This window comes from Dasypus novemcinctus, chromosome 4, assembly GCF_030445035.2.
Source record: "Dasypus novemcinctus isolate mDasNov1 chromosome 4, mDasNov1.1.hap2, whole genome shotgun sequence".
Lineage (NCBI taxonomy): Eukaryota > Metazoa > Chordata > Mammalia > Cingulata > Dasypodidae > Dasypus > Dasypus novemcinctus.
Genome location: NC_080676.1, coordinates 59,008,060 through 59,024,530, shown reverse-complemented (window position 1 = coordinate 59,024,530; position 16,471 = coordinate 59,008,060). Strand labels below are relative to the sequence as shown.

Sequence of the window (16,471 nt, the reverse complement as noted above, 5' to 3'; positions counted from 1 at the left end):
AATACAAGAATGTTCTTCTAAGAACTAGAACAAATGTACATCACTATTACAAGGTGGTAATACCATGGAGATGCATGGGAAAAATACAATTAACCTAAGGACTATAGTTAACAGCAGTATTGTAATAATCTTGCATGAATGTCAAAGATGTACTGTATATTAGGTTTTATGCCATTTGATATTGGCATACATTCTTCAATAAATGTGGTTATGTTATACATAATTTCTTAAAATTTTTATTTATTTATTTATTTCTCTCCCCTCCCCCCACCCCCCAATTGTCTGCTCTCTGTGTCCATTCGCCATGTGTTCTTCTGTGTCCACTTGTATTCTTGTCAGCAGCACTGGGAATCTGTGTTTCTTTTTGTTGAATCATCTTGCCGCGTCAATTCTCCGTGTGTGCAGCGCCATTCCTGGGCAGGCTGAACTTTCTTTTGCACAGGGTGGCTCTCCTTACAGGGCACACTCCTTGCGTGTGGGGCTCCCCTACGTGGGGGACACCCCTTCACGGCATGGCACTCCTTGCGCACATCAGCACTGCGCACGGGCCAGCTCCACATGGGCTAGGAGGCCCTGGGTTTGAACCCTGGACCTCCCATGTGGTAGACGGATGCTCTATCCATTAAGCCAAGTCTGCTTCTCTGTTATACATCATTTTAATGTGCATTTCTCACTTTATATTTTTTGCTAATGACATTACTTCCTGTTTAGTTTATATTTATTTTAGACTTTGGAAATGATGTTAGACAAAAAACAAATTTGAGTGATTTTCTTATTTAAGTTCAAAATGGGTTATAAAGAAGCAGAGACAACTGACAGCCTCAGCAATGCATTTGGCCCAGGAACTGCTAATGAATGTACAGTGCAGGTGGTTCAAGAAGTTTTGCAAAGGAGACGAGAGCCTTGCAGATGAGTAGCATAGTGGCTGGCCATTGGAAGTGGACAACGACCAATTTAGAGCAATCATCAAAGCTGATCCTCTTAAACTACACGAGAAGTTGCTGAAGAACTCAACATCATCCATTCTACGGTCATTTGACATTTGAAACAAATTGCAAAGGTGAAAAAGTTCGATAAGTAGGTGTCTCATAAGCTGATTGAAAATTTAAAAAATTGTCATTTTGAAGTGTCAGCTTTTCTTATTCTATGCAAAAACAACGGACAATTTCTTGATTGCATTGTGATATGAGATGAAAAGTGGATTTTAGATGATGACTGGCAACAACTAGCTCTGTGGTTGGACTGAGAAGCAGCTCCAAAGCACTTCCCAAAGCCAAACTTGCACCAAAAAAAGCTCATGGTCACTGTTTGGTGGTATGCAGCCGGTCTGATCCACTACAGCTTTCTGAATCCTGGTGAAACCATTGCATCTGAGAAATATGCTCAGCATATCTATGGGATGCACTGAGAAATGCAATGTCTGCAGCTGGCATTGGTCAACAGAAAGGGCCCAATTCTTATCCACAACAACGTCCGACTGCATATTGCACAATCAATGCTTCAAAAGGTGAACAAACTGGGCTACAAAGTTTTGCCTCATCTGCCATATTCACCTCACCTCTTGCCAACTGACTACCACTTCTTCAAGCATCTCGACAACTTTTTGCAGGGAAAATGCTTTTACAACCAGGAGGGTGCAGAAAATGCTTTCCAAGAGCTCGTCGAATCCCGAAGCACAAATTTTTACACTGCAGGAATAAGCAAACTTATTTCTCATTGGCAAAAATGTGTTAATTATAATGGTTCCTACTTTGATTGATAAAGAGGTGTTTGAGCTGAGTTATAATTATTTAAAATTCACAATCTGAAGCCACAAATCCTTTTTCACCAACCTAATAATAATAGGGGGGTATGGAAAAAATATATCAAATGTACACTAAAGACCATAATTAGTGGTAATAAGTCTGATGATGTTATTTCATAATCTGTAACAAATGATTCATCACCATGTAATGTTTTGGTGTAGGGGTATTGTAAGGGAATTCTGCATATTTACATGCTTTTGTAAGTTCACAACTTCTCTAATAATAAAATATATATTTTTTAAAAACCAAATTAAATCAGATTTGATGCCATGCTCCCTCACTCCAGGTTCAGAATACTGTTCTAAAGAGACAGGAGGGTACATGACTTTGGGGACGTGTGATGTAAGAATGTCATCCATTGCATGTATAGCTGTGGCCCAATGTTGAGAACAGTCCATCTAGAGCAATCTGAAAAGTCTGGTGACCCGGAAACCTGGATTCTTGCCCCATCTCTGCACATACAGAGGTATCTTAATGTAAGCTAAACATTTAACATCTTTCTGCCTCCAGTTCCTCCTCTGGAAGATGGGAACAACACAGCAGGAGCCACCTTTCTTACACACAAGATTATTGAGAGGGAAGTGGATGTGGCTTAAGTTATTGGACTTCCGCCTACCACATGGGAGGTCCCTGGTTCAGTTACCAGTGCTTCCTGGAGAAGACAAGCAAGACAGCGAGCTGGCATGATGGCAAGGCACAGCGAACTGACACAAGATGACTCAATAAGGAGACACAGGGGAAAGATGATGAGAGACACAACAAAGCAGGGACCTGTGGTTGTGCCTCCTAAAGAGAAGCCAAGCAGACACAGAAAGCACACAGCAAATGGACATAGAGAGCAGAGAGCAAGCACAAATAACGGTGGGGAGGGGAGGAATAAATAAATAAAATTAAGTTAAAAAAAAAAAAAGATTACTGAAAGGTCAAGACCAAAGGAGAATGTTTGTGAAAGCCTTCCTTTGTGTTAAAAATGCTGTAGCATGGGTTGACAAATATTTATTCTAATTCAGGGTTTCAAGGTCTCTCTAAATCCAGGAAAGCAGAAACCACTTCAAACCACCCATTTATGTAACATAAAGAAAACAAAAATCTCGAATTATCAAGAGGGCATGAACTAAACGTACTAGAAAGGGTTTAAATTGCATGGTGATTACTGCTTGTCCCATACAACTCAGCTGGTGCCGCAGAGCCTTCCCGCTGTGCTCCTGCCTTCACGGTTTTTAGTGCCTGGCTCGACAGACGTGGAGGCTGGGGCCGGGCCTCTTGGTGTGACCGTCATGGTGGCCTGGAGTCCTATGTGCACACATATGTGGGTTTTTTTGTTGTTTTTTTTTAAGATTTACTTATTTCTCTCCCCTTCCCTTGCCCCCACCCCGGTTGTCTGTTCTCTGTGTCTATTTGCTACGTCTTCTTTGTCTGCTTCTGTTGTTGTCAGCAGCACGGGAATCTGTGTTTCTTTTTGTTGCGTCATCTTGCTATGTCAGCTCTCCGTGTGTGTGGCACCATTCCTGGGCAGGCTGCACTTTCTTTCGCGCTGGGCGGCTCTCCTTACGGGGCACACTCCTTGCGCATGGGGCTCCCCTACGCGGGGGACACCCCTGCGTGGCAGGGCACTCCTTCCGTGCATTAGCACTGTGTATGGGCCAGCTGCACACGGGTCAAGGAGGCCCGGGGTTTGAACCGTGGACCTCCCATGTGGTAGAGAGACGCCCTAACCACTGGGCCAAGTCCGCCGCCCACATGTGTGTGTGTCTTGAGTGGAGGTCCCCCTCACACCTCCCACAGCACAATGCCTTTTGGATCTATAGCACTTCACAGTTCACAGAAACTTTCATTCCATTTACTGAGGCCCTTGTCTCATTTAATCCTTCCAATATCCCAGGAAGTAGGCAAAACAAACTGCATCACACTCATTTTATGGATCAAGGTAATTTACTCAGGAGGGGTTGTGGGCTAACCTGAAGAGCATGGCATTTCCACTACCCTGTGCTTCTTGGTGCCATTCATTTGATGGACAACTATCCACTGAGTACCTAGTAAGTATCACCTGCTGTGCCATGTTCTTACTCAAAAACTTGCTCTTTTGGGAGAAGGTTGTTCAACTCTCCCCCCACCCTCCAGCCATGAGATTCATGATCTTTAAGTGATGGAATTAACAAACTATGACTACTCAGCTGGACTGTTACTACTGTGCGGCAGTTAAGAGCTGCGTTCTAGAATGACACTGTCTGGCCTTGACTCCTAGCCCTGCCATCAACTATGTAAACTCCCTGTGTTTTCTCAGCTACAAGAGGAGGATCATTTCATAGGGCTGTTGTGAGGATTAACTCAGTTACTAAGTGCCTGGTATGTAATAATGGGCTAATAAATATTAATTGGTATTGTTTGAATGTTCCTTAGGATTGTCTTGAGAGGAAACGAAGGTCAGAAAAGGGCAGTCTCCCCTGTGTGTGTTTCTAAATCTCCCTCTCCTTATAAGGACACCAGTCATTGGATTCAGGGCCCACCTCAATCCAGTGTGACTGCATTTTAATTTAATTCCATCTGCAAAGACACTATTCCCAGGTACTGGGGGTTAGGACTTTAGTATATCTTCCTGTGGGGGCAACAATCCAACCCACTACCTGGGGATTGCCTCAGCTGAGGAAAACTTCTTTGCCCAAGGTCAATCCTCCTTCCTGCAGCAGCTGGCATGCAGACTGACCAACCTAGCAATATGGTGAGGCCTGGCTCCTAATTCAGAGCAACTCTGAAGGACCATCCAGTCCAGAAATCCCAGTGCGGTTGCCTCGCAGTTCAGCTTCTCCATCTTGCTTGATCCTGCTTCCTGCCACTCCCTTCCCCGGGTGTGATCCCAGGAGCACCTCCTAATAAACACCTCGCATGCTAATTTCAAATTTTATCTCAGGGAACCCAACCTGTAGTAGGCACAGATGATGCCAAGATGAATAAGCCTTGGTCTGCCTTCAAGGATGTCAAGGCAAAGTGGCGACTACAATCTTAGTAATGGCATGCAGCATTCAAGCTCTAATGGGGTAGGCACAACGTGCAATGGAAGCGCAGCAGGAGGGCAGCTGGATTGGAAAGAACCCATGCATTCCAGCTTAGGGACCACAACAGGCCCTTCAGCCAGGTCATGATGGTCCTTCACAGCCTGGACCCACTGTTTGCCCACTGGGATCTCTCATAGGCTCTGACCACCAGGCCTGATGCAAAGCTGTGGTGTTCTGACGCTGGCAGGGTGTTTGGTTCCTATCAGTGGGTAGACAGGCCTAGACCTTAGCCCCATGGCTCCCTGGGGAGTGGCTCTTAGCAGAACAGTGTTATAGTCCGAAATGACAGACTACGCAGAGGAAGGGCCAGGAGGGTAAACGGCACTTTTTCTACTCTGTAGCTAGAATTTGCCCGGAGATCAAGGAGAACTTAGGAAAATGTCTAAGAAATCTACAGAATAACATTACATTGAAATGATTCTGACTGGCATCTTTGATTACCTCTGCAGACTGGTGCACGGGGACCCCTGACCCCTTTGGCACCCCTGCACTCTGCTTCCTCTTGGGGACCAGCCAGGTTGCCTGAGAAAGCACTGGTGAGTGGAGTCAGGGCTGCAGGAGATGCGGGGACGGCAGGGAACCCAATGAAGACACTGCAGACTCAGGCCTTTCCATCTGGCCAGCTCCTGACTGGTTTAAAGGTCTGAAGTCCAGGCTTAGCTGGGTCAGCAGCTGGTTTCCGAGTAGTTGGGGTTAGACAGGCTCACCGTGGCATGAAGAAGTGCTGCCATAATGAGTGATCTGGAGTGCTTGAGGACTACCGACTCTCCTGTGCCAAACTCCTTTGCCTTGTGCCTTCTGGGATGACACTGGCTGACACTGCCCATGTTTTTCTATCCCTCAAGACCATTTGCTGCTGCTGCTAACACTCCTCCCTAACGCTCCTCCAAAAGTTCACCTTATGCACCCATCATGGGCCTCTCAGCTGCTGCAATTCATTCACCCCACCTTTCTGAATCCTGCAGCATAGGCTTCGGTTGTCATATATATACAAGATCTTCACTTGTCTTTTGTGGAATTCTAATATCAGAAGCCAATCTGGAGGCCATTTGTGTTGCCTTCCACCCGGGGGAGAGATCTCTCTAGAGGCCAGACAGGCTTGAACTGTCTCAGCAACTGGGAACTCATTCTCAGAAAGGAGCTTGAGCTATCAAGTTCTTTTCTTTGAGCTCAAACTGACCTACCCTTTGGAGTCACTTAAAGAATCTTCCTTTCCCATGTGATAGCCCTTCAGATCAGCCTGGCTAGACAGGAATCACTTTCTGAGTGCTTGTAAACAAATCCTCATTACAATCCTATCAAGAAACTGGGTAGGAAATGTTCAAAGAAATGAAGTGGTATGTTGTGGTTACCCAGCTAATATTGAGAATCTCTTCTGTTACCAGTAATAGAGCTAGCATATGATCTTAGGCCCTTTGATTCCAGCGTTCTCTGTACAGATACCTCTACAAAAGCAGATTTAGGGTATTAGAACCCTCCAGTGGCTTGTCCAGGGTCTCCAAGGAATTGGGAGAACTCATGGAGAGTTCATAAACTAGTGAGGGCTACGGGGTGGGAAGCCTGGCAAACGGGCATGGATCCTTCAACAGTTGCTCCCCACCCTGCCCAAGTGGAGGCCTGAAGGAAAAACAGGGGCTGAGAAAGCACTTGGGAGTGTCAAGGGCATGTAGCCACAGATGTAATTAGAGGAATACCTCCTCTGGATTTCTGATAGAGGGTGGCAGAGGAGGCAGGCTGATGAACAGCCCTCCTGAGAGCTTTCTTAATCCACTGACACCTACTCTGTGGTAAACCAACAGAACCTTCCGGTCATTATTCTCCTTTACACCCCTAACAGGTTTCTCTCCCTCAGCAGCTCAGTTAAGATTCCTTGGTTGAGCTTTGTAATTACAATCCCCATGAAGCCAACAAGTTCCTTCTGCTGACTCTGATTTCTCCATTGTCACTGAAAGCAAAGCAGTGTCTCTATTTTAGTGTCTCCTGCCTAACAATTACTATAGCAGCTGAGTCCTCGAGAAATTTATAAATCATATTACCTCCACTAAATATCTCTTCTCCCCTCCTAGACACTGCCTGATTTGAAAACAAGTATCCTATTTCTCCCCCTTAGACCCTGTTCTTGAGTTCCCACTGCCCATATCCCTCCTACATAGATGGAGGAAAAATAAAGGCCACCTTTTTTTTTTGGAGGGGCGGGGGGTGTGAGTGGGTGGGTGGGAATGAGACCACCTCAACAAAATGGAGACAAAAATCGTTTCCCTTTGGTCCCAAGGGTCCATCCAGTTCAGAGAAGCAAGATGAGCCTGGGCCAGAGAACACTGGAGAAAGCAGTTGGCAAACCATGTTTGAGGTGAAGCTGCAGATTCAGTTCAACTCCCAAGTAGTGGAGGATGGGACAGCAGAACCCAAGAACCTTTCCGCTGAGGCTGAGCCCGGACTAGGGCACAGAGCCTTTGACTGACGCCAGTACACTGCCTTTCCAGTCTACCAGCTCAGCCCATGCCAAGGGAAGGCAAATGAATGTCCCCTTCCAGGGACAAGGCTGGTGCTGTCATTGCTTCCTCCATGTGACTGATCAGAATGTCACAGGAAAACCCAGAATCAGAGAGCCCACGGCCCTCAGCAGTAGGAAGACCACCGCAGCCCTGCCCAGGGAGCGGCAGAGATGAGGCAAGGGGATGCACGGGGAGGTTTAATTTACACAGCAGCCACTCAGGGCCCAGGCAGAGCTGGGGGAATAGGGGGATCTGTAACTCCAGAAGGCCCCACAACCCCTTCACTCTGGAAGACCAGTCCTCACAGACCCTTGGATGGGGTTCCTGGCTTGTGCCCAGGATGCTCCAGTCAGAAGGAGAGAGATTTAGGAATAAGGCTGTCCCCAAGTTGGGGGAAGTCCGTGGCCTGGAGTTAGTTGCCTACGTGGTAGCCCAGGGGTCTGAGAGACCAGTCCATGTCCTGGGCACAGTCCTCAGCCCGGGGCTCCTAGAGGAAGCCCTCACGGCGGAACTGTTCCTGGAGGAGGGCGCGGTACTGGTCAAAGCCCCCTTCGACCCTGGTGACACTGCCTCCTTCGCACACCCATAGCTCCTGACACACCAGCCGGATGAAGCGCTCATCGTGGGAGACCAGAATCACACCTCCCTGAAAGAGAAGAGACCAGGGGGAGCTCAGAGAGGCCCCTTGAAGGCGCTGAGGCCTGGAGAGACTGGCCAGCATGAGGGCACACTCACCCTGAAATTGTTGAGTGCACGGCCCAGAGCCTCAATCGTCTCCATGTCCAGGTGATTTGTTGGTTCATCCAGAATGTAGAAGTTGGGGCTGGAAGGCAGCATCCAAGAAGTGGGCAGTTACGGGGTGTGGGAGAAAATGAAACCCTCTGATCTGAAGATGAGAGGATCATTCTCTACTGGGTGAGAAGGGAAATGGGAGGGCAAAAGCTCTAGCAAATCAGGACTCACCAGGGCATGGTCATCTGAGCAAAGGCTACCCGGCTCTTCTGGCCCCCAGACAAGCTGGCAACAGGACGCATGGCCAGTTCTCCAGAGATGCCATAGCGGCCCAGCTGGTGACGATATTCCTCCTCGGGCCGCCCTAGAAGAGACCCCACCTCATCATGTGGGTTCCTGACCCCTTCACCCTCAGTCCCACCTCCAAATGCCCACGTCCTTAACTTAGACTTGGGTGGGCTATTCAGCGCCCACCCTGAGGCAGGCCTCGCTGTGGGGGCTCGGCGCTGGCTCTCGTTCCTCAACTCGAATCCCTAACGTACCGGGAAACTTCCGTGCCAGCAGTTCCACAGCACTGACATTCAGGTCCAGCTGCTCTACATGATGTTGGCTGAAATAGCCAATCTTCAAATTCCTACAGGCAGAAATGAAGGTAGAGAAGAGGGGATGGAAGGGCAATGGCCATAAAGGCATGGAGCCTTGGTGTGAGTGTGACGAGGCACGTGTCGCGGGGTGGGGGTGGGGGCACTTGCCTGTGAGCATGCCTGATGCCCCGAACAGGGGTGAGGTCCCCCATTAGCAGCTTCAGCATGGTAGACTTCCCAGCACCATTCTCTCCAACCTGTAAGAAAAGACAGGGTGTTAGAAAGAAAAAAAAAAGATATAAAGGGGACCAATTCTTGAGTACCTAATAAGTGCAAGAATTCATTCACTTATCAGGTAAGGGAGATGTTACCTCCATTTTAAGGTGAGGAAATGGCTTAGGAGCATTAGGCAGAGTCCAGATCTGAGGTCTGACCTTGAAGCTCATGCTCTCTCCTCTACACCACATGGTTTGAGAAAACTCAGAGCTGAGACCAGTAAGATAAAAGTACTGCTACTCGGTATTCATGAAATACCATATGCCAGGCTTTTCGTCCCTCTGCAGGAGTGTCCCTGTGAGGCCAGAGGACGGACAGGACTTGACTCCTTTTCCCGCCAATGCACACCACCTGTTGTGCAGGAGAGCCCCACCTCAGGAAAGAGACGGGAACGGCAACCGTACCACACAGATGCGGGACTCGAGATCAGCAGAGACGGAGAGTCGACTGAAGATGATGTGCTTAGGATCATAGTAGAAATCCACCTCATCGAGCTGCAGGATAGGTGGGGAGAACTTCTCAAATCCATCTGGGAACCTGCAGGAGGTGGAGGTGAGGAGCATGGCGGAGGCCAGAAACGAGAGCGCCCACACCAGCCCCCTAGTCCAGCACTCACTTCATCACTACCTCTGACTCCTTGTCCACAGGCTTCAGCTCTGGTCTGAGGGAAGAGAGGGGTAGGCTAGATTTATGACTCCAAAAAGATAACTTCATTTGTTCTTACTGCCCAAGTAAAATATGTTTACAGAAAATGAAAAAAAAAAACCTGTGCTCCCAACACCCAGACAACATTCTTCTTTTAGAACATTCTTCTAAGTTCATTATATGTTAAAAAATATAGCACAGTATAGTGTATTGTACAGTGTGCAATAAATGATATGATGTAATCATATTTTTATCCTTTTTGTAGCCTTTTTCCCTTAGTTAATTTATCAAGGATACATTTCCATGTCACTAAGTTCTAAGACTTATGGGTTTAAGCTTTCCTCACCTCCTGCCCCCACACCTCTAGAAAGATTACTTCAAGATTAAACTCCCAATGCATAACATCACTAGTCATTAGAGAAATGCAAATCAAAACCACAATGAGATATCATTTCACACACTCTATGACAGCAAAATTTAAAAAAGACAGTGAGTGTTGGTGAAAAGCAGAGAAACTGGAATTGCTATTGGTGTGGCCACATTAGAAAAACAGTCTAGGGAGCGGATGTGGCTCACTCGTTAAGTGCTGGCTTCCCATATATGAGGTCCCAGGTTCAATTCCCAGCCCCAGTACCTCAAACAACAACAATAACAACAAAAACCAGTCTGGCAGTTTCTCAAAAATGTTGAACATAGAGTTATCATATGACCCAGCCATTCTACTTCTAGGTATATACCCAAGAAAAACAAAAACATATGTCCACACAAAGACTTTTATGTGAATTTTATTGTAGCAAGATTCATAATAGCCAAAAGGTGGAAACAACCCTATGTTGGTGTGTTGGTTTGGAGCTATGTACTCCAGAAAACCATGTTCTTAAACTTAATCCATTCTTGCAAGTGTGAACCCATTGTAAGTAGTTCCTTTTGTTGAGGTTACTTCAGTTAAGGCATGGCCCAACTCAACCAGCACGGGTCTTAACTCTATTACAGTCCTTTATGAGCAGAATGAAACTCAGACAGGTAGAAAAACCATGGGAAGTAAGAAGCTGAAGGTTAATGAACACGGAAGAGAACAAGAGGCCAGGAGAGGCTGCCATGTGCACTGCCATGTTAACAGAGAAGCCAGACCAAGGATCACCAGAGGCCACCTCCAGGATGCCAGTCTTTGGGAAGAAAGCATCACCTTGATGAAGCCCTCATTTGGATTTCTCCTATCCTCAAAACCACGAGCCAATAAATCCCATTGTTTAAGTCAATCCATCATGTGGTATTTGCTTTAGCAACATGGACACTAAAACAAACCCACAATCCACCAACTGATGACTTGACAAAATGTGTATATCCATACAATAGGATATTATTTGACCATAGAAAAAAATGAAGTACTTGAACACACAAAGATGAGCCTTGTAAACATGTTAAACTAAAGTAGTCAAACAAAAAAAGCTACATATTGTGTGACTCCATTTATATGAAGTGTCTAGAATAAGCAAATCCAGAGATAGAAAGTAAATGAGTAGTTGCCTAAGGCTGGGCAAGAGCAATATTCTGCTTCGCTGCAGGGGAGGAAATCAAAGCTGGCTTCTGGTAAAGGGAATACAGAAAGAGGGAGGACAGGGGGTGGTCAGCAAAATAAGGGAAGAAGTAAAGGAACAGGAGCCAGGACCTGGCTACGAACACTGTACTCACAGTTTCTCCAGCATTTTGAGTTTACTCTGCACTTGAGAGGCCCTGTTAGCATTGTAGCGAAACCGGTCAATGAAAACCTGCAGGTGAAGAAGTAGAGGTATTTGTCAGGTTGCCTCAATCCCCTACCTGACACCCCTGGGATGGCAGCCTCAGCCCTGACGGCTCCCATACCTGGATGTGCTGACGATACTGCTGCTGGGCCTCATATTCACGTTGTTGATTAAGCAGCCGCTCCTGCTTGCTCTTGATGAAGGTCTCAAAGTCTCCCCGGTAACCATCCAGTCGCTGGCTGTGCAGGTGGATGATGTCTGTGGCGATGGCATTCAGGAAGTTGCGGTCGTGGGAGACGACTAGGATTGTGGAGGGCCACGTCTGAGGGGTCACAGGATGGCAGGCCCAGTTTGGGAGGGCAGTCAGCCCACAGCCCCAGAAGGTGGCTTTGGAGGTAGAGTTTCCCCAGACTATTCCAGCTCCCACAGGAACTCACCTGCAGGTAATTCTCCAGCCACAGGATGGCCCTTACATCCAGCATGTTTGTGGGTTCTGGAGAAGAAAGGAGAACACGCATTTGGGACTGAAAGGCTAGAGGACTAGAAACTTAGACACTACCACCCCTTCCCATCTCAAGTCCCATTTCAAACTCACCATCTAACAACAGAAGATCTGGCCTATATTAAAGAAGAATTCAAGGCATGAGACTAGGACAGTGACTCACTGCCACTTCCCTAGAGCCAAGGCCCATCCTCCATGGGGCTCCAGACATAGGTCCAGGAAACTCACCTAGCAAACAGGGCCCGGGCCAGGGCCAGTCTCATCCTCCAGCCACCTGAGAACTCCCTAAAGAAAGACAGAGCCACATGAGGATGGGGCGTTCACCAGAGTAGGCATGGACAAAGCAAACAGTGCTCAGAGCCAAGAAGGGAAAGAGCCACTCACCGGGTGGGCTGCTGCTGCATTTTAGGGGTAAAGCCAAGCCCAGCAAGAATGACTGATGCCCTAGGAGTGAAAAAATTGAGATAAAGACTCCATTGGAACAAGTGTCAGAAAGGAAAAGTGAAATGGGAAGCATGCAGAGGGGAATTCAAATACCTAGCAGGTGCCTTGTCAGCCTCAATCTCCTCCAGTTTGGCATAGATTTCTGCCAGTTGTGCAGCGTCTGAGCCCTCCGCCCTGGGGGGAAGAGCAATGAGTTGGAGTGGGGGGCAGTCTAGGGAGATAGACTTGCCCCAAGTAGCGAGGGTGGTAGGCACTGTGGAAGAAGCAAGGGTTTTAGAGTTCTACAGTGCCAAGTTCCACATTCTGCAGTTTACTAGGACTGGCATGAGAATTATGGACTGTGACAATAAGGCAAGCACTTGTTCATTAGCTCTGCTAGTTATTCCCCAGACTGGCGACTTCACCTCCCAGAGGCAACGTGGGCACTGAGCTCACGCTCCCGACGTAGTAGGTCCTCTCGCACAGTATCACTCTCCAGCACACTCTGTAAGGCAGGTGTGTCATCTCCAGCAACCTCTTGCTCTACGTGCAGCAGGGAAATGTGGGCTGGAACTCGCAGGCTCCGGGTGGCCAACATCTTCAGCAGCGTTGTTTTCCCCAAACCATTCCTTCCTACCAGCCCATAGCGGCGACCCCATGCCAGGTTCACATCTGCTCCAGTCAGCAGTACCCTGCAAGAGTGGGGGGAAGAAAACAAAGGGTGCTCTAGAGATTGGTGCACCGCAAGTTTAAAAACAAAAACCTGGCACTGTTTTAAGTCCCCTATCAGCCCTCCAAATTCTTTGAATGTGAAAAAGAAAACAGAATGCCACCCCCACCAGCATTCCCTCACCTATCTCCAAAAGACACATCAAAGTTCTCAATTCGCACATCGTAGGATTTGTTCTTGCCAGATGATTCTAAGCGACTCTCCTTTCTGCTGCCTGCCTGGCTGGCTGATGCCTCTTCTAAGACTCTTTTAAAGGAAAATGGATGGCACTTAGCACTGCCAACCACCCTTCCACCCCACCAGAGGCTGTTCTGCGCTCCTCTGTTCTAAACCACTCTTCTTAAACTCACAGAGGGTTGCTGGTCTTGAGTGTGTCCTTCTCTGAGCGCTTCTCCTGCTTTGCCTTCAGTCGAGCCTCGGCCTTTTCTAGCTTCTTTGCATTTACTGTCTAAGGGTCCAAACACAGCCAGTTCATCCCAGGGTGTAGGCTCAGAAAGGAACTCCCAGACAGAACACCCCAATTTAACCCTTTCACCCTACCCACGATGAACAGACTCACAGAGTCAAGGAAAGACTTAATCAGAACTCCTCCAAAATATACTCCAACATTTAGAGAAAATTATCTCTTTCCCCCACCCTATAGGCTCAGCCCCCTCCCTTTCTTCCTTCTCACCGAGGACTGTTCTCTCTTTAGTAGTCCAGGAAGTTTGGTGCCACAGTCTGTAAGCGATAAGAAAAGCAGTCACCTTCTCCCTGAGGGAAGGGAAACTAATGTTTTAAGTGACTAATATGCAATAAGCACAGGCACAGACATTTTCAGGAATCCATAAGTTCCTAGGGATTGATCCCCCCACTTCAGATAAGGATACAGAGGTTGGGCAGATAAGCAACTCTTACATTGGCTAGAAAGTTGCAAAATGGGAGGTTGAACTGAAGTCTGTCTAGCTTCAAGGCCCAAATACCTCCTCTTATACCCAAGACTTTGAAGAACTCTCTTACTCTACTCTCTTTATCATGGGCAATTTTGCCTTCAGTTAAAGGCATCAACTAGCTTCTACAACCTAGTAGTTGTAGGAATCCTGAGCTCTGGGAGACAGTTGACTAAGGGTTGGGGTGGGTCCTGAGAAAAGGATAGAGAGAGGAGCTAGTTCAATCTTCCCTCACTCTCACCATAGTTCTCTGTTATCTTTGACAACTGGATGGGGGCGTCCAGTAACACCTGGCTGTTCCCCTGGCTCTGTGGTTCAGCTCTTGATGACAGGGATAGAAAGCACAGTTAGGAGTTAGGAGGAAGCTCTATGGCAATCAGAGCTTCTTCCCCCGCTTCTTGTCTCCGCAGTGTCTACCCTCTCCCATCGCCTCCGCCAACCCCCACGCCCCGGTACGTACAGGCGCAGGGTGTTGTACATGCGCTGGCACACGGCCCTGATACCCGCGTCATCCTTGCTGTCCCCGGACACTTCTTGCAACAATTCCCCCACAGCTTCCACCAAGTCATCCACCGACTCGAAATCCGCGCTGCCGCTGTGCAGGACGCCTGGGCCGGGCGTGGCAGGGCAGTGAGGATACCGGATAGGGTGGACACACAAGCAGTTTCAGTCCCCTAGTTCCACCTCCCGAACCAACCGGCCCTCAGGACGAGATAACGCAGATGAGGAGCCTGGCAGCGGCCCCAGCATTGCCCTCTGTCTTTTCCTCAGACCTCCACACATCCCTAGCCCGTTGATTCCCTTCAGCTCACCAGTCACGTAGTCGAAGACCTGTCCGTCAATTTCTGGGAACTCGCTCCGCAGGATTTCGGCGCAAGTCGCCATGTTCCAGTTGAGCTCCCTTTGGCGCAGCCGCCGTGGGACCCTAGCCAAGGGCCGCCCCCTGCCCTTCTCCCGAAATCTCGCTCCTGCTTACAAAGCGCATGTGCTGCGGTGACGTAAGAAAGGAGCGGAATGCGCGGAACTCTGTGGGCGGGGTGAATGGGGCTGAGGGAATAGTGCGCATGCGCTGCTTCAGGGCCACACACGAGCTTCTTTCTCTGCGCTTGCGCAACTCCTTTTCCTCTGAGAGAGAAGCCACGTGTGCGGTTCTTGCTGCCTTCTGGGATATGGAGTTCGGAGTTGGGATAGGGACGAACTCTAGGTTTATCAGTGTCAGTCACCAATGACCCCGCGGGTGGAAACGTCAATGGTAAAGCACATTGGTCTTGCTAGATTTTATGCGCTCCCACGAGGCGCGACTGCCGCTGCGCGCCCAGCCGCGTCCATTTTGGGTCCCGCGGAGAGCTTTGCTGACTCACGCGCTTTCTTGATCCCTCTTGAGCCGCCTCAAGGTTCTGTGCCGCCGCGCCTTGTTCCGGCCCCCGAGCTTACAGGCTTTTTGTCCGAGCCTTGTGACCAGCCCGTTTGTGACCTGAGCTCAGTCCTTTCACTTTTCCTGACAGCTCAGCCGGCCATAGCGAATTATGTCCATTTAGTTCTTCCATCACCCCAGGGCACAGCCTCATTCTCCCCCAAAACCCAATAGACAACACTTTAGTCTCCCAGCGGCCTATTTCCTTTATAAATTCACTCGTATTTTGTATTCCTTACACCCACAATAGGCTGCACTGTGAAGCTCAGTAAATGACAATAAAGGGCTCTATTTCTTTTCACTGATTCCCCCAGATAGAAGGTAGAAATTTTCCTAAAATGACGCTACTGCTTTAAGAATATTTTTCCAACTCTGCTCTCAACATGTATCATTATCCAGTCATCCTTTTGGATTATGCACTGCCATTGTGAGGAATCGATCCCTTATTTAAAGTAAAAAAAAGTTTTTGAGCTTCGAGATCTAAACTATTTTACATGAAATACAGGGAAAAATAAATATAAGTAACGTCACTGTGATGCAGTCGGCAAAATTCTGACAACAAACTGCAAGAAAAAAAAAAAACGCTGAGGGGAAACGTATTGATATAACTTAAGAAGCTGCATTAACCAATCACAATGAATGGACCAGAAACAAGTGTAAAATATACTTTAGGATGCTTGAGCTGATAATTGTTGAAGTTGGGTGATGGAACATGGGGCTGATTATTCTTCTTTGGTTTATGTCTGAAGTTTTGGTTTAAAAAGCTGAAACCAAATATGGGGTCAGCTGGTTAGGGCAATCTGCTCTCTCTTATCTGCCCCAACACACTAGCAAGATACCGGGCATTCCTCTTAAGGAGGAGTTCACCTCAACAAGATTCTTTGGAGAGGTGGAAATATCAAAGGGAGGCGCTTTTAAAGAGGCCTGGGGAGAATCAAGTCTTTCCTCTTAGCATGCCCTTAAGGTTTGGGAAACTTGGGTAAAAGGGAAAAGGAGGGAATAAGAAGTCATTCAGTTTCTCAGGATGGCTGGAAAGACCAACTGTAAACCTTGGTTAATTCCTGCTCCTTAGAAAATACCTGCCTAATACTGAGTGAGTTAGTGAAAGAATATCTACCCTCAGGGAACTGGGTCCAGGTTC

General features: G+C 47.8%; 1 protein-coding gene across 1 annotated transcript; it reads right to left on the bottom strand.

Annotated features, from left to right (window-relative positions):
- Positions 1–7,537: 7,537 nt before the first annotated feature.
- On the bottom strand, positions 7,538–14,901 carry ABCF3 (ATP binding cassette subfamily F member 3). The gene is made up of 21 exons (XM_004464579.4): positions 14,729–14,901; positions 14,377–14,524; positions 14,158–14,237; positions 13,661–13,707; positions 13,338–13,435; positions 13,111–13,233; positions 12,683–12,949; positions 12,372–12,452; positions 12,219–12,278; positions 12,063–12,119; positions 11,928–11,950; positions 11,770–11,825; positions 11,454–11,654; positions 11,283–11,359; positions 9,562–9,606; positions 9,350–9,482; positions 8,838–8,926; positions 8,628–8,719; positions 8,317–8,449; positions 8,089–8,176; positions 7,538–7,999 (listed from the first exon to the last, which is right to left on the bottom strand). Exons 1-21 carry the CDS (start codon positions 14,799–14,801, stop codon positions 7,841–7,843), a joined length of 2,130 nt encoding a protein of 709 aa, XP_004464636.1. The 5' UTR covers positions 14,802–14,901; the 3' UTR covers positions 7,538–7,840.
- Between the last annotated feature and the right edge of the window lie 1,570 nt (positions 14,902–16,471).